Source organism: Jaculus jaculus, chromosome 17, assembly GCF_020740685.1.
Source record: "Jaculus jaculus isolate mJacJac1 chromosome 17, mJacJac1.mat.Y.cur, whole genome shotgun sequence".
In the NCBI taxonomy this organism is placed as follows: Eukaryota; Metazoa; Chordata; class Mammalia; order Rodentia; family Dipodidae; genus Jaculus; species Jaculus jaculus.
Genome location: NC_059118.1, coordinates 11812374 through 11835021, shown reverse-complemented (window position 1 = coordinate 11835021; position 22648 = coordinate 11812374). Strand labels below are relative to the sequence as shown.

Genomic DNA, 22648 nt, shown 5'->3' with positions numbered 1-22648 from the left:
AGCATTTTCTCATCTCCTGATCAACTGTTGTCATGACCAAAACATTTCAGCATGCTACGTGATGCCTGTGATGCTCGGCCACACTGTTAGGGCTGAGGCCAGAGGACACGGCCTGTGGGCCGGCTGCCCGAGCAGCAGCCGGAGGCTCTGCTGAAACAACCAAAAGAGCTCATTTCTAAGACTGTGGTTCAGAAATCACACGACCACAGAAAGTGATATAATCCCTTATGTCTACTATTTTTGAAAGCAACAGACAAAATGTTCTATGGCTTACTATAAACACTAACCTTACCAGAAAGAAAAAATATTAAGTTAGTAGCCTTAGGTCACAAACAGCAACAGTACTCAGGAGGAGGAGTTGAATCATGGCCTGGAGTTGGATGACTAATGTGCTGGCTGCCAGAAGCTGGCCATTCCCCTGAGTTTGAGTGACATATTCACAAAGCAGTACGAGGTCTGTGCTAGACAAGTGTTCACACTGGGGACAGAAGCCCCAAGGCAAGAGGATGCCACCCATAAGTGGATCACTTTCCCTGTGGTTGTACCGGGACAGTCCAGCCTAAACTCAGCCACCCTGATCCCACGAGCTCATTGCTCTTGACTCAGACCTTCAGCGTTGTGAGATAAACATACACCCTTTATCAGAGCTATCTTAAGTTAGAAAGGTCAAATGCAGCCAGGCCTGTTGGTATATGCCTTTAGTCCTAGCACTGGGGAGGCTGAAATAAGAGGATCACAGTGAGTTCAAGGCCAGCCTGGGCTACAGAGTATTCCAAGTCAGCTTGAGCTAGAATAAAACCCTGCCTCAAAACAAACAAATAAGGCCTGCAGGGATGGCTTGGTGGTTAAGGCATTTGCCTGCAAAGCCAAAGGATCCAGTTCAATTTCCTGGGACCCACATTAGCCAGATGCACAAAGGGGCACATGTATCTGCAGTTCATTTGCAGTGGCTGGAGACCCTAGCGTACCCATTCTCTCTACCACCCCCTCAAAAAAATTTTTAAAAACTAGAAAAAGAAACAAATAAGAAGGTCAAAACATGGGCTAGAGAGATGGCATAGCAGTTAAGGTGTTTGCCTATAAAGCCTAAGGACCCAGGTTCGATTCCCCAGTACCCATGTAAGCCAGATGCAAAAGATGGCATATGCATCCGGAGTTCATTTGCAGTGGCTAGAGGCCATGGCACACCCATTCTATCTGCCTCTTTCTCTCTCAAATGAATAAATATTTAAAAAAAAAAGGTCAAGCGGGGGCTGGAGAGATGGCTTAACGGTTAAGTGCTTGCCTGTGAAACCTAAGGACCCTGGTTCAATGCTTGATTCTCCAGGATCATGCACAAGGGGACACATGCATCTAGAGTTCGTTTGCAGTGGCTGGAAGCCCTGGCATGCTCATTCTCTCTCTCTCTCTGCCTCTCTCTCTGTCTACTGCTCTCAAATAAATAAGTCAAAATAAACAAAAAAATTTTTTAAAATGAAAAATAAAAAAACGGTCAAAACAACAGAGAATATTCTCTTATCCAATACTGTCTCAATATTTTTTGTTTTGTTTTGATTTTTTTTAACTGAGTAGTAAGAGCTCAGTAATAGACTTTACACTTTTCTCTCAGCTAAGGAGCAAAGCTGTCACCTATCTTTCAGATTCCTCTAGAAGACTGGCATCTCTTCCACACTGCATCGCCGTGCTCCTTGCTCCCCGCCCTCGTTCCCACCCACTCATTCTTCAAGCATTTTCTCATCTCATCAACTACTGATGATCTGAGAGAGAAACAGGCAGACAGAGACAGAATGGACACACTAGGGCCTCCAGCCACTGCAAACTCACTCCAGTTACATGTGTCATCTTGTGTATCTGGCTTACATGAGTACTGGGGAATCGAACCTGGATCCTTAGGCCTCACAAATAAGCACCTTAACTGCTAAGCCATCTCTCCAGCCTTACTAACTACATTCTGACATCTACTCTGATATCTACCCAACACAGGCACCTGCTGAAAAGTATTACAATACTTACCACATTACAAAAAGAATCTAGACCCATGCTGTATAAATACTTAGTATATTCTGGATTAGACTACGTAAAACTTAACAACAGGCTGAACAGCGTTCTATAAAACAAGAACAGAAGGGCAGTGAGGCTGGCCTGTCTCTCTCTATCTAGGGTCTGCAGAGGGAATGCAGACAGACCTGGAACCTGACAACTGGCCCAGAACTGGACTCTAGCTGAACTTTATACTTACCTCAAGAGAAGTTCTTTGGGCAACTTTTTGTTAATAAGGCCTTCATCATTATTTGAGAAAACCTGAAAGAAAAGACACATTGTAAAACTACTTTCTTTATTTTTTTTTAATTTTTTATTTTTATTTATTTATATGAGAGCAACAGACACAGCGAGACAGACAGAGAGAGAGAGAGAGAGAGAGAGAGAGAGAGAGAGAGAGAGAGAGAGAGAGAGAATGGGCATGCCAGGGCTTCCAGCCTCTGCAAACGAACTCCAGACGTGTGTGCCCCCTTGTGCATCTGGCTAACATGGGACCTGGGGAACCGAGCCTCGAACTGGGGTCCTTAGGCTTCACAAGCAAGCGCTTAACCGCTAAGCCATCTCTCCAGCCCGTAAAACTACTTTCAATCCATGCAAACAAAGAGCTACATGTGTTTTATTTATTTTTTAAAGATTTACTAATTTATTAGAGACAGAGAGAGAGAGAGAGAGAGAGAGAGAGAGAGAGAGAGAGAGGGAGAGAGAGAGAGAGGGAAAATGGGTATGCCAAGGCCTCCAGCCACTGCAAACAAACTCCAGACCCATGTGCCACCAACACGTGCATCTTCCTTACATGGGACCTGGAGAATCGAACCTGGGTCCTTAGGTTTCATAGGCATGTACCTTAACCTCTAAGCCATCTCTCTAGCCCTGTTTTTATTTATTTATTTGAGAGAGAAAGAGGCAGATAGAGACAAAGAATGGGCGTGCCAGAGCCTCCTGCCACTGTAAACAAACTCCAGATTCATATGCCACCATGTGCATCTGGCTTATGTGGGTCCTGGGGTATTGAACCTAGGTCCTCAGGCTTCATAGGCAAGTACCTTAACCACTAAGCCATCTCTCTAGCCCTGAGTTACATGTTTGTTTTTTTTTTTGTTGTTGTTGTTTTTGTTTGTTTTTTTTTTTTTTTGATTTTCGAGGTAGGTTCTCACTCTAGCACAGGCTGACCTGGAATTCACTATGTAGTCTCAGGGTGGCCTTGAACTCACTGCGATCCTCCTACCTCTGCCTCTAGAGTGCTGGGATTAAAGGCGTGCGCCACCACACCCAGCTGAGTTACAGGTTTTTAATCCTAGATGGAAGCAGTACCAGCCACCATCCTATAGAAAAAGTGATGCTAGCCAGGCGTGGTGGTATACGCCTTTAATCACAGCACTTAGTAGGCAGAGGTAGGAGGATCGCTGTGAGTTTGAGGCCACCCTGAAAATACAGAGTGAATTCCAGGTCAGCCTGGGCTACAGTGAGACCCTACCTTGGGAAAAAAAAAAAAAAGTGATGCTAATTTCATGAAGCCAGCAGGTTGCATTACTGAGAACAGAAAGCATTTTATGTCCTGTCACCCTTTCGTAAAAATGGCCACACAGGACCATCTTGTACTACATTGTATTGGAAGCTCCTGACAAGACAATTACACAAATAAAGAGATACAAGGCATTCATATTGGAAAAGAAGTAGTAAACAAGATTAACTCACAGATGACATGATCTTGTATATGGAACATGCTTGAAATCCACAAAAAATCAATTACAACCCTTGCCCACCATGGTGGCACACGTCTTTAATCCCAGCACTTGGGAGGCAGAAATAGGAGTATCTCTGTGAGTTTGAGACCACCCTGAGACTTCATAGTGAATTCCAGGTCAGCCTGGGCTAGGGTGAGACCCTACCTCAAAAAACCAAAAAAATAAAATAAAATAAAAAAATAAATTACAACTCTCAAAGAGTTCAGCAAAGTTACAGGATATAGTCTCTAAATACATTTATTAAAAAAATAAAAAAGAAATACTTGGGCTGGAGGGTGGCTTAACGGTTAAGGCATTTGCCTGCAAAGCCAAAGGACCTCAGTTTGATTCCCCAGGACCCACGTTAGCCAGATGTACAAGGGGGTGCGTGCATCTGGAGTTTGTTTGCAGTGGCTAGAGGCCCTGGCGTGCCATTCTCTCTCCCTGTCAAATAAATAAAAAATAAAAATAGTTTAAAAAAAGAAATACTTTACATTGGTAATGGAAAACCTAGAAATTAATTTCAGGAAACAATCACACTTATAATAGCTCAAAGGGAATAAAATACTTATAGATGGGTTTGAGAAAAGGACTACATTTCCATCTTGAAAATTTATTTTGCTTGGTGTGGATACTCATGCTTATAATCCCAGCACTCAGAAAGCTGAGGCAAGAAGATTACCACAAATTTAAGGCCAGCTTGTGCTACAGAGTGCACAAGATCTGCATGGGCTAGAGTAAGACCCTATCTCAAAAAAAAAAAAAAAAAAAAAAGGAGGGAGGGAAGAAAACTGACCCAATAATAGAAAATACTGGGCTGGAAAGTTGGCTCAACAGTTGAGGCTTTTGCCTATGAAGCCTAAGAACCCAGGTTCAATTCCCCAGTACCCACATAAGACAGATGCACAAGGTAACACATGCATCTGGAGTTCGTCTGCAGTGGCTGGAGGCCCTGGTGTACCCATTCTATCACTTTTCTATCTGCCTCCTCCTCCCTCTCCCTCTCTCTCTCTCTCCAATAAATAAAATATAAAAATACCAACAAGAAGAGACTTCATACTATCCCCTCAGACAGCTAGATACTAAGAAAGGCAAGCATGCAGAGAACAGAAACCTTCTGAGTTGCCATGTGACTCAGCAATCCTCTTGTAAGTCAACACTCAAGAGAAGGGAAGACATTATCTCCACATACCACAATGTATCCATGAGTGTCATCACAGCATAAAAGCCAAAACCTGGAAATAATTTAAACGTCCATCCATCGATGAGTGAGTAAAGAAAATACATACAGTCACACAATGGTATACTAGTCAGTCATAAAAGGATTTCTTAAAAAATATGTATTTCAGGGCTGAAGAGATGGCCCAGTGGTTAAGGCGTTTGTCTACAAAGCCTAAGGACCAGTATCCATGCAAAGCACACATGTAAAGACGCACAAGGCAGCGCACACATCTGCAGTTCAAGTGGCTGGAGGCCCTGGTGCCCATTCTCTCTTCTCTCTCACACACATACACATGCTCTCTCTCAAGTAAATGAATGAATAAATAAATAAATAAAAGATAGGCGCCAGGTATGGTGGTGCATACCTTTAATCCCTGCACTGGGGAGACTGAGGTATGAGGATCACTGTGAATTCAAGACCAACCTGAGACTACATAGTGAATTCCAGGTCAGCAGGGTCTAGAGACCCTATCTCAAAAAAGGAAACAGAATACACAGTTCATCAGAGCAGCCCATAAAAGTGAAAATAGTACCCATTACATGGGCAACTAGGGGAAAATGACCAATATCTGTCCAAGCAACTCATGGTCTAACCTACTTAGCAGCAAATAACCTGTCATGATGCTCACACAAGTGCAATAGTGGTGCACAGCCATAGTGGGAAACCAACTGCTCTTGATTCGGCTAACTAATCCCCTCAGTGGTACGGTACCCATAGCTGGATCTTGGAAACAAATCTGAAACATATCCAAACATAAGGGCGCTCTCCATTAACAAGCTACCTTCAATCGTGGGCTACAAAAGGGCCTACACCTATTAAATTCTCTATAAAAAAGTAAGGGTTATCTCATTTGCCTGGTACTAACTTAATCTCTGTTGGAGAATCTGCTTCTCTTTTTCAGATAGATGTAGATCCTAAGGAGAGAGCCACCCCATCATACCTCAAAAGGGCCCTGGCTGAAACTAAGAACAATTGGCGAAACAAGCAAGGGTGCTGTTTTCTTGGTGAACCGGGTACCAGCACAAGGGTGAAAGAGAGCAACACAGAGAAAAATCAACTCCTACCAAATCAGAGATCCAGAGACCCAGAGGCCCCCAACACCTCATCACTGAAGCAAACCAAAAATGAACCCAACATGGCTCAGGGAAATTTTGTGGAAGAGGGGGTGGAAAGAATGTCAGAGCCACATGTTGGGTCATGATATGCAGAGACATTTATCCCACCCATAACTGTGGGCTAACTCCACAATGCATGACCCATATACTTCAACAAGGAGGGGGCCAGGAGAAGGACATGGATGAGCCTAACAATGGTACCAAATTGACTGTATTCACTGAGTACAAAACTAATAATAATAAAAAAAGTGAAAATAGTAGGGCTGGGGAGATGCCTCGGCCCTTAAAGCCTGGCAGCTTTAACTCCCCAACTTCAACTCCCCACACCCACTTCAAACCATATACAAAGCGGCACATGCATCTGTGATCCCAATGCACCCAAGACAGTGGACAGTGGAGCCAAGAGACCCTGAAGCATATGGTCTGGTTCCTCTGCAGTCTGACAATTCGTTTGCAGCAGCAAGAAACCTTGTCTCAAAGAAGGTGGAGCACAGACATCCTACAGTTGTACTTTGACCTCCAAACATCTACACTAATACACGTGCACATGTAGCTTAAATTGTGAAAAAGTTTTATGAACAGTACTACATTTATTTTCAAGGCAGTAGTGTGAGGCAGTGTGGCGGGAGATTGCTTAATAAGCATCTACTATATTCCAACAGTTCCTGTAGAAACTGCTTAGTTAAGCTCATTAATCTTTTTGTAGTTTATTAAGGCACAAAGTGACTTACTTGAAATCTTTTTGTTGTTTTTCTTTGAGACAGGATCTCACTCTGTAGCCTTGACTACCCATGAACTTGTGGCAATCCCCCTGGCTCAACCTCCCAAATGCTGGCATTACAAGCACAAGGCACCACCCTCAGCTCTTTTCTTTCTTTTTCTTTTTTTAAAAATATTTTATTTTTTTATTTGAGAGAGAGAGGCAGATAGAGAGTTAAAGAGAATGAGCACATCAGGGCCTCCAGCCACTGCAAACAAATTCCAGACACATGTGACACCTTGTGCATCTGGCTTACATGGGTACTGGGGAATCAAACCTGGGTTCTTAGGTTTCGCAGGCAAAAAGCTTTCCCACTAAGCCATCTCTCCAGCCCTCTTTCTTTTCTTTTTGCATGTGTGGTGTTATGTCCATGTGTACGATGGGCCATGTGACCCATATGTAGACATGCAGCAGCCGGAGATGATGATGTGACCCATATGTGGGCATGCAGAGGCCAGAGATGCTCATGTGACCCACACGTGGACATGTAGAGGCCAGAGGAGATGATCAGGTTCCTGCTCTTGTAACAAATCTGCCTATGTTCCTTGAGATAGTCTCTCCCTCAACACAGAGCTGTCCATTAGTGAGCTCCAGCAATTCTCAAGTCACGCCACTGCGGCCAGGGTTACACACATGTTGTTATGTGCTTGTCACATGGGTTCTTGGAGGTCCCTCATGCCGAAGCAGCAAGTGCTCTTACGACTAAGACAACCCGTTCATTTTTGATTAGGCATTCACAACTATAAATTTCTCTCAGAACATTATTTTTACAGCAACTCATAAATTTGGATATGTTATGTTTTTATTTTCATTCAGCTAAAAGTGTTTTTATTTTCATTCAGCTAAAAGTGTTTTTATTTTTATTTATTTATTTATTTATTTTTTTTGGTTTTTTGAGGTAGAGTCTCACTCTAGCCCAGGCTGACCTGGAATTCACTATGGAGTCTCAGGGTGGCCTCAAACTCACAGCAATCCTCCTACTTCTGCCTCCCAAGTGTTGGGATTAAAGGCGTGCACCACCATGCCTGGCTTTAAAAGTGTTTTTTTTTTTTTTTTAATTTTTTATTTATTTATTTGAGAGCGACAGACATAGAGAGAAAGACAGATAGAGGGAGAGAGAGAATGGGCGCGCCAGGGCTTCCAGCCTCTGCAAACAAACTCCAGACGCGTGCGCCCCCTTGTGCATCTGGCTAACGTGGGACCTGGAAAACCGAGCCTCGAGCCGGGGTCCTTAGGCTTCACAGGCAAGCGCTTAACCGCTAAGCCATCTCTCCAGCCCTAAAAGTGTTTTTAATATCCTGCATTTCTTTTTCAGCCAATGATTGCTTAAGGGTATGTTGTTTAAGGAACACAGGGCTTCTAGCCACTGCAAACAACTCCAGACACATGTGACACTATGGGACCTGGAGAATTGAACCTGAGTCCTTAGGCTTCGCAGGCATGTGCCTTAACTGCTAAGCCATCTTTCCAGCCCCACATAGTGATTTTTTAAAAATAATCAGAGAGAGATAGAGAGAAGAGAGACAGAGAAAATGGGTGTGCCAGGGACTCTAGCCACTGCAAATGAACTCCAGATGCACATGCCACTTTGTGCATCTGGTTTTACATGGGTACTGGGGAACCAAAACCAGGTTGTTAGACTTTGCAAGCAAGTGCTTTACCTGCTAAACCATCTCTCCAACCCTTTTCGAGGTCTCGCTGTAACCCAGGCTGACCTGGAATTCACTATGTAGTCTCTGGCTGGCCTAGAACTCACAGTGATCCTCCTACCTCTGCCTCCCAAGTGCTGAGATTAAAGGCATGTGCCACCACGTGCAGCCAGCATTCCTTCTGTTATTGACATTTTACCATAGTCAGAGGGGAGTCTATATTTTCAACCTTTTTTTTTTTAAAGACAGCCCACCACCCTAAAGTTACATTTTGTTCATTTTTTATTTATTTATTTGACAGTGACAGACAGAGAGAAAGACAGATAGAGGGAGAGAGAGAGAATGGGCGCGCCAGGGCTTCCAGCCTCTGCAAACGAACTCCAGACGCGTGCGCCCCCTTGTGCATCTGGCTAACGTGGGACCTGGGGAACTGAGCCTCGAACCAGGGTCCTTAGGCTTCACAGGCAAGCGCTTAACCACTAAGCCATCTCTCCAGCCCTCAACCTTTTTTATTTTGTTAAGATTTGTCTTATGGCCTCTTGGAGAATGTCCATGCGCACTTGACAAGGGCGTGTGCTCTGCTACGGTGAGGTGGAGGCTTTGGAGATGTCACATCTACTGGTATACAGTACTATTCAAGTCCCCTGTTTCCTTACTGTTTTATCTAAGCACTCAAAACTGAAGTCTCCATGTGGTTTTGGGGTGTAAGTAAATGATAGCATGAAAACCTTCATTATCCCAATAGCAGTCAGTAGGATGGGCTTAATTCCTCTTATAAAGAACAGTAAATTAAAAGTTTCAGAGTTTCAGTTGAACCCCAGAAAAAATCTTCCTAACAACAGAACAGCTCATCCTGGAGGGCTCTGCTCTCTGAAGCAGGGGTGCTCCAGCCACAATGCGAAGGCCTCAGGGCCAGGATCGCCAGCAAAAGGCATCCCTGCTTCAGTGATTGGTGTAACCAGGCAGCTTATAAGGACAATCTCATTTAATGAACATGTAACTGTCATGTCACTCCTTCCTGGGTGAAGAAATGGCCATTGACCTCAGATAGAGGGCTCTGAGGACCACAGGAAAGGGCCCATCCAAGTCCAGTCTGCTGAACAGTGAGCCTACCGGGTGACTTACAGGAGCAGGGTAACTCACAGGCAGCTACATCACCAGGAAGGCCCCCCAGGTGGCGTACAAGCAGCTATCTCACTAAGAAGTCCCAGGTTGAACACCCACCGCCCATAACTCACATGTAGACTCCCAGGGAGGAGAAGCAAGAAGCCCTATGAGTCTCCTGAGCTGGTACCTTGGGGACGCCATGTAAACTTGCCAGTGCCAGTTTCTTGTGCAAAAATGGGGACCACAAACTGGCGTTCTGGTCTTGAATTGCTTTGGCCTGTTTTTATCACAAAAAGCCTAAGAACCCAGGTTCTATTCCTCAGGACCCACATAAGCCAGATGCACAAGGTGGCACATGCATCTGAGTTTGTTTGCAGTGGCTAGAGGCCCTGGTGCATCCATTCTTTCTCTCTCTCTCTGCCTCTTTCTCACTTCCTAAGAAAGAAAGAAAGACAGAGAGAGAGAAAGAGAGAGGGAAAGAAAGAAAGAAGGAAAGGAAGGAAGGAAGAAAGAAAGTTTAAAAAAAAACTACTGATATTCAAGCATTATGCACTTCTTCTGTTAGCTACTATTCAACTTCCCCAGTTTATTTCCTGGACATTCCAGCCAACAATGCCTGCCTGTTGCCCATCATCTTAGATCTTCCTATGTTTGTTCTTTATTATATACATATATATATATATATATATATATATATATATAAAAATCCGGGCATGGTGGCACATACTTTCAATTCTGACACTTGGACAACAGCGGTCACAGGATCACTATGAGTTTGACGCCAACCTAAGACTACATACTGAGGTCCAGGTCAGCCTGGGCTAGAGTGAGACCCTACCTCAAAAAAACAAATACAAATACATATGTGTATGTGTGTGTGTGGTTTAATCCTATCACATAGGCAATATGTAACCTTTTTGTTGTTGTTGTTGTTGTTGTTTTGAGGTAGGGTCTCACTCTAGCCCAGGCTGACCTGGAATTCACGATGGAGTCTCAGGGTGGCCTTGAACTCATGGCGATCCTCCTATCTCTGCCTCCGGAGTGCTGGGATTAAAGGTGTGCGCCACCACATCTGGCTGACAATATATAACCATTTTTCTATCTACATAAATGAGGATTTCAGCTGAGCTGTGGTAACTCATGCCTATAACCTCATCACTATAGGGACTGAGGCAGGTGGATAGCCATGAGTTCAAGCAGAGCCTGGGTTACACAGTGAGTTCCAGACATTCCAGGCTACAGCATGAGATCCCATCTCAAAGGAAAAGAAAACAGTTTCATACAATTAAATTTAAACATGAAGTATTTTGAGCCTAGAGTGATGGTACACTCCTTTAATCCCTTCACTTACAAGCTGAGGTAAGGGAATTGCTGTGAGTTCCAGGCCAGTCTGGGCTACAGAGTGAATTCCAAGTCAGCCTGGGGTTCAGTGAGACCCTGCCTCAAAAAAAAAAGAAAGAAAGAAAGAAAGAAAGAAAAAAGAAATACTTTATTTTGGTAGTATGACATATGTTTATAATCCATCAAACTCTTAGAAACCATTATGTTGATGCTAAAATTCAGTGACCAATAATAAATTTTTTTAAAACACACACACACACAAAATGGGGAGCACAAACTTTTCAGGAGGGTGACTGTGAGTTAACTGTGGCATATGCACAACATAGCTCGTCTTGCCACATGAAAAGTGCTCAGCACATGGCAGATTTGACGCCTGTGTTGTGACTCAGCCCCACGCAGCAGAGCAGTGGGTGAGCTCATGTCAAAGCCTGTCGGTGGCAGGTCCAGAGGAGCCCAGAGGCCAGCACTCGCTGCTCTGAAGTGTTCTAGGATGTCTCTTTAAGAGTGACCCCGCTGTGTTGGCTGTCACTTGAATGCAGCATGTCCCTCAAAGGTCCATGTGTGAAAGGCCTGCTCTTAGGGGACTGCTACTAGACGCGTGAGAGGTGCAGGTCTTCAGCGAGCTCCTTAGTGGAACACCCTGAAAGGAGAATGTGGAACTCTGGGGGTTCCCCGGCTCCCTCCCTCCCTTCTCCATCCATCCATCTGTCTAGAGTCCTGAGCCAAAATTAACTTTCCTTTTCTTGTATGTTTGTTTTTTGAGGTAGGGTCTCACTCTAGCCCAGGCTGACCTGGAATTCACTATGTAGTCTCAGGCTGGCCTCGAACTTCACCACACCTGGCCTCCTTTCAATTCCACACTGAAAGCAGATCCTCAGAGATGAAAAAAATAGAAAATTTAAAAAAACTAATCACACAAACAGCCCTAACTTATTTCAATGGGTGAAAAAAAGACATTAAATATAGGGATTAATGAGGAAGAAGGGTGTAAATGAGAGGAGAGAGTAATTGGGGGAGATAAAATCAAAATACTTAATATACATGTATGAAATGTCAGAAATGGAAAAATGAATTAAAAATATTACATGGTGGCACATGCCTTTAATCCCAACACTCCAGAGGCTGAGGTAGGAGGATCGCTGTGAGTTCAAAGGCAGCTTAGGACTCCAGAGTGAGTTCCAGGCCAGTCTGAGCTAGAGTGAGACTCTTCCTCAAAAACAACAATGGTCAGATGTGGTGGCGCACACCTTTAATCCCAGCACTTGGAAAGCAGAGAGGTAGGAGGATCACCAAGAGTTCAAGGCCACCATGACACTACATAATGAATCCCAGGTCAGCCTGAGGTAGAGTGAGATCCTACCACATAAAACAAAAACAAGCAAACAAAAACTCAAAAAAGGAAGGAAGAAAAAAAAGAAAAACAACAACAAAATTTAAAAAGGAAAATCTACACAAGGAACCCTCTGCCATCCACTCTCCAGTGTGCCTTGGAATTCCCGCTCTCCTCCCAGATGAGCTTTTCTCCGCCTGAAGTGGGTGTCCCTCAAAAACTCCTGGGCTCTGTCTGAATGCTTGGTTCCTTCGTTTGGGAGGTAGCGGCTAATTAACCCTCAGTCGGCCAGGGTCAGCTGGCTCCCTCTGCAGCTGCAGTTTCCCACCTCAGTGGGGGTGGAGGCTCATGCCAGCGCAGAGCTTCTCCTTGAGTCTAGAAGCCAAAATAAACACTACTCTCATCGGCTGCCTTAGGCCAGGTACTTCGTGCCAGCACTGAAGGTATCCACCACTTTATCTGCTGTTTCTGTGTGCTCACTTCCTGCCTACAACACTACCTGATGCATACATTAGAAAGTTAGTTGGACAGAAAGCCAAAGAATAGAAAAGCCAGTGGGAAGGCACAGGAGTCGGGGCAACATGGAGAACTGGGGAGCCTGGGTTTCAGCCTTCATTCTGACTCCACAAAAACAAGGGTTTCCCTACACTTCCCACACCTCCTCCCCGTCACAGCCATCCCATTGATGCCAGAGCCGTGGGAGGACTGAGCTGCCCTAAGGGGGGAGGGGGAGGTTCAGAGTGGAATGGGCTGGCAGCGAAGTGAAGTGTGAGCCCGCAGTGTGACCCCACTGATGGCCTTCTTGGCCTTTGGGATCTGAGCTCTGGTTGAAAGGGGAAAAGCAAGATATCATTAGATAACAGTAGTAGTTTGTCATTAAAATATAAAAAAGCCACTGATTCTGCTGATAAGACATTGAGATTCTTAAAAAACAAAAAGCTCCTTTCCACTGGCAGTTATTCATACATGTCTAGAATGTATTTTGATCATCATGCCTACCTGTTACCTTTTCTTCCTTCCCACACCCCTTCCACTAAACCCCTCCTCCCTCTTCTTCTTTGATGTCTTGGCTTTGGTGGAGTGATTAGGATCCTAGGCTTTGGAGAATGACCAGATAAGTTTAAACCTTGCTTGGCCACTCACCAACCATGCCACCAGGTAAAGTATTTACCCAACCAAGGTCTACTAAATAGGTATAGAAACAACCTCACAGGAATGGTAGGAGGACAGAAATTCTATCAACCCAGAATTCGGGCTCTATTAAGAAAGCTACTGGGGGGGGGGGGGGGGCTGGAGAGATGGCCTAGCAGTTAAGCGCTTGCCTGTGAAGCCTGAGGACCCTGGCTCGAGGCTTGATTCCCCAGGACCCACGTTAGCCAGATGCGCAAGGGGGCGCACGCGTCTGGAGTTCATTTGCAGTGGCTGGAAGCCCTGGCACGCCTATTCTCCCTCCCCCCCCTCCCCCCTCTCCCTCCCCCCTCCCTTTCTGTCTGTTGCTCTCAAAATAAATTTTAAAAATTAAACAAAAAAAAGAGACCAGCTGATTTTCAACAAAAGGAAAAAGAAAAAAAGAAAGCTACTGGGGTACTGGAGGGACAGCTTAGCGGTTAAGGCGTTTGCCTGCAAAGCCAAAGGACCCGGGTTCGATTCCCCAAGACCCATGCTGGCCAGCTGCACAAGGGGGCACATGCATCTGGAATTCATCTGCAATGGCTGGAGGCCCTGGCGCACCCATTCTCTCTCTTTCTCTGTCAAATAAACAAACAAACAAATAAATATTTAGAAAAATAAAAGAAAGCTACTGGGGCTATGGAGGTGGCTCAGAAGCTAAAGGCACCTGCTGACCTTTTTTTGATTCCCCAGACCCATGTAAAGCCGGATTCAACTTGGCACACGTGTCTGTAACTCTAATGCTAGGGGAGGAGGGCCTGCTGGACTGGCACACACAGCAGCAAAACCAGGGAGGTCCTGTCTCAAGTAAGGTGGAGGGGGAGAACAAGCACCCCAAGCTTTTCCTCACATTTCCGCATGTGCGCTATGGCACACGCATGCCCGTACGCACACACACGCACGCACATTGAGAAAAAGAAAGCTATGTGAGAATGAGTGAAAGGCGTCACCAGCTCCACAGCAGTGACGATGAGCAGCAGTGGGAGCAGGGATTCGGGCAACCTCCACTTGTCTGGTCTACTTGTAACACGCATCAGATCAGCATCCGTCACCCTCTTTCTCTTCTTTCCCCGCTCCTTTGAAAACATGATTTCACCTTGCACAGTTAAAAGGCTTTATGTAAAACACCAGCTTTGTGATTCATGAAAAGCGGATGCCAATCCTTTGAAGTGACAGGCGGCACTCTCAATGCTGGGACAGACAGGAGTGTGGGCACTGGTCTACTCGCCTGTGTGTGCCAATTCCTCTCATTTAACTTTGAGAAAAGGAATATGAAGAAAGGGGAAAGAAGGACAGACATGCGCACTCTGTGCTACAGCATCATACTCCAGCCAGGAACAACAAAGTAGAGACCATTCATAACAGCTCAAAACCTGAAAGTCCAGGGACTGGAGAGTCTTGCTTACAAAGCTGATAGCCTGGGTATGATTCCCCATTGCCTACATAAGGCCAGACCCACAAGGTGGTACATGTGTCTGAAGTTCATTTGTAGAGGCAGGAGGCTTTGGTGTGCCCACCCTCTCTTGAGTCCAAATGAGAAAACAATCTTCCTGAGCTGGGGAGATGGCTCAAAGGGGTTAAAGGCACTTGCCTGCAAAGCCTGACAGCCTGGGTTCAATTCCCCAGTGACCACATAAAGGCAAACACACAAAGTGGTGCATGCATCTGGAATTTGCAGCAGCAGGGTTCAGGCATGCTTGCTTGCTCGCTCACGCACACGCTCACTTGCTCTCTCTCTCTCACACACACACACAAACACACACAGACACACAGAAAACCAATGTCCTGATCTGATGCATGGCATGCATGTTGAGGGGAATGCATACACTACACAGTATAACCCAGGGAGTCCGTAGCAGATTCTCAAACAAAATGCCTGCTCTTGACATCTGCTCAGTTATCAGCTGGGTGACCTGGGAACATTCACTGCTCTGGGTGCCTCAGGCTTCTTATGTAAAATGGAAAAATGGTATCTTTATCCCAGGGCACTTGATAGTTTGAGACACTTAAGACAGTAAAATGTTTCACACATAGAATGTACACAATAAATGTTAGATATTGAGGCAAGTGTGCTGGTGCACACCTATGATGCCAACACTTAAAGAGGTTGAGGCAGGAGGATTTGGTAAATTAGAGGCTAGCTTGCATTATACTGGGAGACCCTGTCTGAACACACACACACACACAACCCCTCAGAACTAAAAAGAAACACAGAATAAAGATGGCACTAATGTTGTCTGTGGTCAGTGTTCTTTCCCTGATGTCAGCAAGCCACATACTTGGGCAATGTCATGAGAAATGCAGACCATCCACTTCTCTAACCACTACCCCACCCTCTGCCCACTTATGAAGAAGAAACGGGGAGTTGGGCGTCATGGCTGCCGGCTGTAATCCCAGCACTCAGTAGGCTGAGGCAGGTGGATCACTGCCAGTTCAAGGCCAACATGGGCTACAGGAAGAGAGTCTTTATCTCAAGAAAAACAGAAGGGAAGGGAAGGGAAGGGAAGGGAAAGGGGAAAAAAGAAAAACCAGGGCCAGGCAGCATTCCAAACAGCAGGTCAGCTACAACTGGGGAGCCCTTCACTCACCCTTCAGATAAGATGCAAATCCCCATCAAATTACTCATGATTTCTTTTTAATCTTAAAATTAAGTATTTCCTTATTTAACTAGCCCCTCAAGTATTCTATTTCTAGGGTGTGTCACAAAGCAGGGGGCCCAGCTCTTCTCTTTTGGAAAAACCACATCTGCCAATTTCATGAACCTTGCCTATTCAAGCCAACAGAGGTTTAAAAACCCAAGTTAATGGGGGCCAGGTGGCATGCCCACAGCCTCCCCCAAGTTTATTGACCAAAGCTAATGACTTCTTTAAGACGTTTACAACGTACTAAATGATGGCTTCATCAAACCCCTTTAGTGAGGGTACTGTACTCGGGAAGAAAAACAAAAAGCCTTCCAACTCAAATATCTTTTTTTTTTTTCCTTAAATATACAGAGGGTAAAGGGAGGGGGGAAGGAATCTTTCCAACACCACCCATCTAAACCCCCTATCAGCACGCTGGACCTGAAACAAAACGCACGTTCCGGTATTGACATCACTGCACAAAAAGCAAGCGTGCAAGTACACAGCCTTGCAAAATAGTGTAAGCTCTGAATATAGACGTGAGCCACACCCTCCCCGGTGGCTTCCCGGGCTGGCTCGGGGCCACACGGCGGGCGGGCGTCACCGTAACCAGCCCCCTCCACCCCGGCCCCCGGCCGGCACGTCCCGGAGGCGGTGGCCCAGGCGCGGCCCCTTCCGCACCCCGCGGGCGCTGCGGACCCTCCCGGGGGGTCAGCCCTGCCACCTCGCAACCCCGCAGGCCGCGGCCCGCCTCCCGCCGCAGCGGCCGGCGCACGGGGACCCCACGGACACGCGAGGGACAAGGGCTCTGGGACCCCTCCCTTCCGCCCACGCCGGGCCCCCCCACACGCTCACCATGGCCGAAGAGCCGCGAGCGCGCCCACAGCCCCGAGTCACACGGCGCCGGCGACGCCCGTTGTCCTGGTGACGCCAGCCCGGCGCCCCGCCCCGCCCCGGCCTCAAGGTGGGATCCGAGGCGCCCATTGGCTGGCTGAGAGCACGTGACGCCCCCCCACACACGTAGCCCCGCCCACTTCCCGCCCGCACGCCGCTCTGGGACGAGGGTGGAGGGGGACTTGCCTCGCCTCTCTGGCTTTGCGTCTATCTGGTCCGGACCCAGGCCGCATCACCTTGACGCCCTGCACCTGACAGGTGCAACACGGGACACCTTCGTGAATTTTCCTTACCTAGGAGAAAAACAAACAAATAAATAAACCACATCACACAGGTAGGGCATGATGGTTGAGGCCATTTTTTATTTTGTGTTTACCTTTTTTTTTTTTTTATTGACAAGTTTCATACATGTACATAATGTGTTTTGATTAGTTCATCTCCCATTACGTTTTCTTTTGTCCTCCTTCCACTGAAATCCTCCCCCCTCCTTTTTTTTTTTTTTTTTTGTCCTACTAGTTTCTTTCCTATTTGGATATCTTTTTTTTTTTTTTTTTTTTTTTTTGCTCTCATCCATGACTAATGACAAGAATTTAAAAGAATAAACCATCTTAAAACCCAACACCTGACGTAGCCACTGCTTATACTCCAACCCGTTTCCAAGCTTTCCATTAAATATATAGTATAATTTTTATACATACTATAATTTTATATATAGCATAATTTTATGTATAGTATAATTTTTATATATACTGTAATTTTAACTGGAGGCAAAACATGCATACCATTTTATAATCTACCGGCTTTGATTAAAAATTATCTAGCGGGGGGGTAGTGGTTCACACCTACAATCTCAGGAGGATGACTAAAGTGAGTTCAAGGCCAGCCTGGGCAACAGAGTGAGTTTCAGGTCAGCCCTGTATTAAAAAAAATTATTACTGGGTTGGAGAAATGGCTGAGTAGTTAAAGGCATTTGCTTGCAAAGCCTGAAGGGCCTGGGTTCAACTCTCCAGTACCCACATAAAGCCAAATGCTCAAAGTGGTGCATGCATTTGGAGTTCGTTCATTTGCAGCTGCAGGAGTCCCTAATGTCCCCTTCTCATTCTCTCTCTCTCTCTCTCTCTCTCTCTCTCTCTCACTTTAACCATATAGATAGATAAAGATGATAGATATGTATATATCTAATATCTCTCCCTCTCCCTTTCCTTTCTGTCTGTCTTGCTCTCTGTCTCTGCTTGCAAATAAATAAACAAAATGTTAACAAAAATATTTTTAATTATTATCTTAAGGTGGAGCATAGTGGCATGCTCTTGTAGTCCTAGTACCTGGGAGACTGAAGCAAGATTTCTTGAACCCAGGAGTTCAAGGTCAGCATGAACAGTGTATTTATAATCTCTGCACACCAATTCATGGAGTAGCATCATGTAGCCCTGTAATTTATTCAATAGCATCATGTTACTCTCTATTAAGTCAGACAGTAATTTGTTGGGTTCTTTTAGTATGGTTAAAGGAAACCTTAGGGCTGGAGAGATGGCTTAGCGGTTAAGCGCTTGCCTGTGAAGCCTAAGGACCCCGGTATGAGGCTCGGTTCCCCAGGTCCCATGTTAGCCAGATGCACAAGGGGGCGCACGCGTCTGGAGTTCGTTTGCAGAGGCTGGAAGCCCTGGCGTGCCCATTCTCTCTCTCTCTCCCTCTATCTGTCTTTCTCTCTGTGTCTGACGCTCTAAAATAAATAAAAAATTTAAAAAAAAAAGGAAACCTTAGCTCAATATGAAGAAACACTCAGGTTAGAGCTGTAGCTCACTTGGGAGAGTGTTACCTTGTGATGAATGAAGCCTCGGGTTCAATTTCCAGCACACCATGAGACAGGTGTAGTGTCTGTTATCTGTAATCTCAGCACTTGGGAGGTAGAGGCAGCAAGGTGAGAAGTTCAAGATCCTCCTCAGCTATGTGTTGAATTTGAAGCCATCCTGGGCTACATCAGATCCTGTATCAAAAAAAAAAAAAAAAGTTGCTGGAAGTGGTGGTGTACACCTTTAATCCCAGCACTTGGGAAGCAGAGGCTAGAGGCCCTAGTGCACCCCATTCTCTCTCTCTCTCTCTCTTTCTCTCTCTGCCTTTTTCTCAAATACATAAGTAAGTAAATTAAAATATATGTGTAGTCTTAAACTCAAGAAAGCATTTGTATTAGTACCTCTGTCTTTATCCCAGCACTCAGGAGGCAGAGGTAGGAGGATCATCGTGACTTGGAGGCCACCCTGAGACTACATAGTGAATTCCAGGTCAGCCTGGGCTAGAGTGAGACCCTACCTTGAAAAACCAGGAAAATGAATGAATAAATAAATAAATAAAATCCCAAAGCCATGGCAGGCTACTATGATGCCAGCAAGCTGTAATATGGAAGGAGGAGACAGAACTTACAGACTGATGTTGCTCAAAGCACAGGCTCTTCATCTGCGCTGCAGACAGATGGTTAAATGAAATGCTTGGCTATCTTGCCTCTGCTTTGCATCTGCCTCCTTTTCTCTATGTCGCTCTTCCTGCAGTCACATGGGATTGAGGGACTGATAGAGCTGATGGATAAGCACCTTATAACAAAGACACTGGCGGAGATAATTCAGCCAGAAAAGTGACTGCTTTACAAGCATGAGGACCTGAGTACAAACCCCCTGCGCAGGGAAGATGGCTGGCTCAGCAGTCAAAGGTGCTGGCTTGCAAAGCCTACCAACCCAAGTTTAATGCCCAAGTACCCATGCAAGGCCAGATGCACAAAGTGCCACATGCATCTGGAGCTTGTTTGCAGCAGTACTCATTGTCTCTCTTTCTCTCAAATAAATAAGTAAAAAAATATTTTTTTTAAAGAAGCCAAGTATGTGCTGGGCGTGGTGGCGCATGCCTTTAATCCCAGCACTCAGGAGGCAGAGGTAGGAGGATCACTGTGAGTTTGAGGCCACCCTAAGACTACATCGTGAATTCCAGGTCAGCTGGGGCTAGAGTGAGACCCCACCTCAAAAAACCAAAAAAAAAAAAAAAAAAAAAAAAAGCCAAGTGTGGAGATGAGTGCTTATGGTCCCATTGGAGACACAGGAGGATCCGTGGGACTTACTGGACCACCAGTCTAGACTAATTAGATGAATTCCAAGCCACTGAGAGGCCCTGTGTTTTAAAAAAAACAAAGCTGTAGATGGCACCTGAGGAGGAGGTTTTCCTCTGGCCTCTGCATGCATGCACATACATGTACATGCACACACGTGTGTGCGCACCTCCCTCTTGCTTGCAAAGTCTGATAGCCTGGGTTCAATCTCCCAGTACCCACATAAAGCTAGGTGCACTAAGTGATGCATGTATCTATAGTTTGCAGCAGCAGTAGGCCCTGGCATGCCCATATACTTTCCATGTCTCTCTCTCTCTCTCTTCTATCTATCTATCATGTATCTTTCTTCTCTCTCCCTCAAATAAATAATTTTTTTTTTTTTCTGAAAGCGACTACACCCTAGACAAAAGCACCTTTTGTACCACAAGGCCCCAGTGACTTGTCTTCAATAATGACCAGGGAGACATTTGAACACACCATTTAAATTATGCATACCTTTTGCCCCCTTCCCTATAGAATCTTTGGTTTGTTTGTTTGTTTTGCTTTGTTTTTTGAGGTAGGGCCTCACTGTAGCTCAGGCTGACCTGGAATTCACTGTGTAGTCTCAGAGTGGCCTCTAACTCATGGTGATCCTCCTACCTCTGACTCCTGAGTGCTGGGATTAAAGGTGTGCGCCACCACTCCCAGCTATTCTGTTTCTTTAAAAAAGCTTCTTTAAAACCTTTAAGAAGAAACCATTACTGAGAGGAAATTGCTTCTAAGTGACAACAGCATTGGCCATTCCAGTAACATGTAAGTTTTTGTTTTCTTTTTTTTTGCCAGGGGAGGAGGGTTCCAATGCTACAGACTGAGCCAAGCACATGCCAGGCAGGACCGCTAAACTACTTTACTTCCCAACCCGACATCAACATTTTTTATTTTTGTTTTTTTTTTTTCAAAGTAGTGGTCCTCCTACCTCTGCCTCCCAAGTGCTAAGATGTGCCACCATGCCCGACTCCATATCAACATTTTCAAGCTTTTTTCATTGACAATTTTTTTTGTTTATTTTCATTTATTTATTTGAGAGTGACAGAGAAAGAGGCAGAGAGAGAGAGAGAGAGAGAATATTTATTTGAGAACAACAGAGAGAGAGAGGGAGAGAGAGAATGGGCACATCAGGGCCTCCAGCCATTGCAAACGAACTTCAGATACATGTGCCACCTTGTGCATCTGGCTTATGTGGATTCTGGGGAATCAAACCTAGGTTCTTAGGTTTCTCAAGCACCTTAACTGCTAAGCCATCTCTCTAGCCCCATGTGGAGGTGTTTTCTTATTTGTTTTTTTTTTTTTTTTTTTTTTTTTTTTTTGAGGTAGGGTTTCAGTCTAGCCCAGGCTAACCTGGAATTTGCTTTGTAGTCTCAGGGTGACCTTGAACTCACTGCACTCCTCCTACCTCAGCCTCCCAAGTGCTGGGATTAAAAGCATATCCCGCCACGCCCAGCTAGGAGGTGTTTTTAATTGGCATACCTCACCCAACAGACTGCCCTCTCTAACGAAGGTGGGCCTCATTCAATCACCCAAAGGTCCAAATAGGAAAGGGGGGGGATCTCGGGAGATAGCCCAGTAGTTCAGTAGTTCAAAGTGCTTGCTGTACAAGCCTGCCCACAGGAGTTAGTATGCCCAGAACCCACGTAAGCCAGACACAAGGAGCTCTTGCTTCTCTAATTCCCATGCACCTATGGCAATGGGAGGTGGAGCCAGGAAAACCATTCACAGTGGTAAATTCAAGAGAGATCCTGTCTCAAACAGAGCAGAAGGTGGGGACCGACACTCTGAGGTTGTCCTCTGACCTGCACATGTATGCTGTGGCACACACACACACACACACACACACACACACACACGAAGCAAACCAACCTTTCTCTAAGTGAAAAAAAATTTTTAACTTTTCTGTTTTTTTATGTCAATTTTATTTTATTTATTTGAGAGAGATAGAGCATGGGCACACCAGGGCCTCTAGGCACTGCAAATGAACTCCAGATACGTACACCACCTTGTGTATCTGGCTTACGTGGGTCCTGGAGAATCGAATTCTAGGTCCTTTGGATTTGCAGCCAAGTGCCTTAACCACAAAGCCATCTCTCACTCCAGCCTAAGAAATTTTTTATTTTCCTGAAATTCTAGTCATGGCTGAAGCTTCTCTGAGCTCTGGCAAGCTCTTCTTTTAATCTTCAGAGCCCCCCCCCCATTATCCCTCTACTTTCCAGAACAACAGATGAGCTTCCTTAACAGGCTATCTGTATTCAACCCCAAAATACCATCCTTGCAACACACGTCTGTGGCTGGGCATGCTCATCTCCCTCTCTCTCTCTCTCTCTCTCTCTCTTTCTCTTTCTCTCCCCTCTGCTTCCTAGTGGTTTATTTAGTCAGCCCAACTATAACTCAAGGTAACAGAAGCTGGATTGTGGCGTGAACACTGATACCACGCGCTTCCACACAGTTAAGCCAGCGAGGGGATGAATTCACAGGCTTGTGGGTTAAGCACAGATGTTCATCACACCGACAGCCACGCCACCTTCAGCACACCCGAGCTCCTGTGATGTCA

At 45.4% G+C, this 22648-nt stretch overlaps 1 protein-coding gene across 2 annotated transcripts in view; it reads right to left on the bottom strand.

Annotated features, from left to right (window-relative positions):
* The window catches only part of Fbxl2 (F-box and leucine rich repeat protein 2), a 64012-nt gene extending 47017 nt beyond the window's left edge, over positions 1-16995 (bottom strand). For both annotated transcript variants that reach the window (XM_004662072.2, XM_045136806.1), the window contains exons 1-2: positions 16935-16995; positions 2240-2301 (exon numbers count right to left, since the gene is read on the bottom strand). In XM_004662072.2, coding sequence (XP_004662129.1) covers positions 2240-2301; positions 16935-16937 — 65 coding nt within the window. In that variant the 5' untranslated portion in view covers positions 16938-16995. The remainder of the gene's footprint in view (positions 1-2239; positions 2302-16934) is intronic.
* Between the last annotated feature and the right edge of the window lie 5653 nt (positions 16996-22648).